Source organism: Typha latifolia, chromosome 1, assembly GCF_019914945.1.
Source record: "Typha latifolia isolate L0001 chromosome 1, TyphaL0001v2, whole genome shotgun sequence".
NCBI classification, from domain to species: Eukaryota; Viridiplantae; Streptophyta; class Magnoliopsida; order Poales; family Typhaceae; genus Typha; species Typha latifolia.
In genome coordinates, this window is record NC_133086.1 from 16,872,301 (window position 1) to 16,874,341 (window position 2,041).

A 2,041-nucleotide genomic window follows, 5' to 3' on the forward strand; every position below is an offset into this window, starting at 1 on the left:
GTGTCTCCTCTAGTGAGAACCCTTTTTTGTCATTGTATCCACATATGAGAACTCTCCTCCTTATTCTTGGTGGTTCTTTTTTAAGCCCCATCATCCTATCTTAAGACCATCAAAGTCTCTCTCTCTCTCTCTCTCTCTCTCTCTCTCTCTCTCTACCTAAAGTTGAGGTTGTGAGAGAGTTGAAGATGGTTAGGAAATGCTCTCATTGTGGGAATAATGGGCACAATTCAAGGACTTGCAGTAGTCCCAGGAGTGCAGGGAGTGGTGGTGGACTAAGGCTATTTGGGGTGCAGCTTCAAATGGGGAAGTGTGTTAGCATGGAGCACTTACCCTATACTTCTTATCCAGCTTCTTCTTCCTCTTCCCCTTCATCATCATCTTGCTCTCTAGTTTCCATTGAAGAAACCACTGAGAAGATTTCCAGTGGCTACCTCTCTGATGGCCTTATGGTCAGAGAACATGAGAGGAAGAAGGGTGAGTGCGTTTCTAGCTCTTACACTTCTATGGATTTGGAAGTGTGTAATTAACTTCTCATAACTGTAAACTTGTTATGGTTTAATGGCTTCAGGGGTTCCATGGACTGAGGAAGAGCACAGGACATTCCTTATTGGCCTTGATAAACTTGGGAAAGGAGATTGGAGAGGGATCTCAAGGCACTTTGTGACCACAAGAACTCCAACCCAAGTGGCTAGCCATGCTCAGAAGTACTTCCTTAGGCAGAACAGCTTCAAGCAGCAGAAGAGAAGATCCAGTCTATTTGATGTGGTAAAGATGTTTTTTTTTGTTTGTTTTTAATCTGAAGCACTTCAGTAGTATGAATCCAATCAGTTATTCATATATTTCATCTCTGTTTTTAGGTTGGAAGCAATGAGAAGGCAGTTCATGCCACTGACTCTTCCAAGTTCAAAGATCAATCTTCTCCCTCTGAGTTGCAACTCCCTAATCTGTCTCTTAATTCAACTTCTAACGTAATTAGCAAGACAAATCTGGAGCAAGAAAGCAAATTGCCCAGTGTTCTACCAAGGCAGGGTCATCTCCAGAAGCCAGATTTAGAGCTCAGGATTTCCTCTGCAAGGCCACTGGATCAAACTAACTCACCCCAAAGCACTCTTTTCATGGGAAGAATCCGAGTTACCTGATAGCAAGTATCATATAGTATTTAAGAGAAAAAAGAAGAAGAGTGAGATAGAGAGAGAGAGAGAGAGAGAAAATTTTATCTTTTGTACTGTTTGATGCTTTCTCATGTATCATAGAATCCAAGCCCTGGTAATTAGCCTAAAAAGTCTTTGCAAATAAAGAATGTTCCTGATGCTAATTAAAGCTTTTGCATTTGCACTACGGAATGTGATGGGTGCAACATGAGGACATCTTCTGATGCATGGTATGCTTTTCATTTTTAATTAGCATTGATTGTATGATTAAGAGATTAATTAGCATATCTTGTTTACATGGATGGATGCGTTTGAAACTAACACCACTGAGTGGAATGCCTTCATCATTTCATGGGCTCAAGAAATTGGTGAAAGTGAAAGATGAGCTCATACTACATTCAGAGTATTGCACATGAGAATGACAACCAATAGCTACTGCATGACTTTGGTGGCATTGATGCATCACTTCCCATTTGGGATAAAGTATTTAAGATATAAATTGTTAGACCAATCTGATCTCATGACTGCGAGAAAGAAAGAAAAAGAAAAGGCTCCAATCTGAGGCACACACATTCCTCTTCAGCAAAGTCCTCTGAGATGTTACATCTTCTCCATTTCCGCGGTTTACAAACATTTTGCCAGAAAGTGGCAAGTCTGTCTTAGCTATATGCTCTCATGACAAAAACTAAACTCTCCTGAATATATTCTTGAGCTACAAGAACTGGGATTTAGCAGCGATTTATGGTGGTCATGAATGTATAAAAATATTTTTATTACGGCGTGTTTTGGTTGTAGAAAGTTATATTTATCAATAAGCTTCTTCATAGTTCTACAATAAATGTTTCAATAGATATACTTTGTGAAAAATTGACCTTCCTTCCAAAGTTATT

At 39.5% G+C, this 2,041-nt stretch overlaps 1 protein-coding gene across 1 annotated transcript; it reads left to right on the plus strand.

Annotated features, from left to right (window-relative positions):
• LOC140780807 (transcription factor KUA1-like) lies at window positions 1–1,320 on the plus strand. Its single transcript, XM_073126563.1, has 3 exons — window positions 1–474; window positions 569–765; window positions 858–1,320. Exons 1-3 carry the CDS (start codon window positions 186–188, stop codon window positions 1,137–1,139), a joined length of 768 nt encoding a protein of 255 aa, XP_072982664.1. The 5' UTR covers window positions 1–185; the 3' UTR covers window positions 1,140–1,320.
• The last annotated feature ends 721 nt before the right edge of the window (window positions 1,321–2,041 follow it).

Excerpts from the sequence above, each read along its gene's own strand:
- LOC140780807 (XM_073126563.1), top strand. The coding sequence starts at position 186 with ATGGTTAGGAAATGCTCTCATTGTGGGAATAATGGGCACAATTCAAGG. Across the intron at positions 475-568 it reads AGAACATGAGAGGAAGAAGG|GGGTTCCATGGACTGAGGAA; the intron begins GTGAGTGCGTTT and ends TAATGGCTTCAG. Across the intron at positions 766-857 it reads GATCCAGTCTATTTGATGTG|GTTGGAAGCAATGAGAAGGC; the intron begins GTAAAGATGTTT and ends CTCTGTTTTTAG.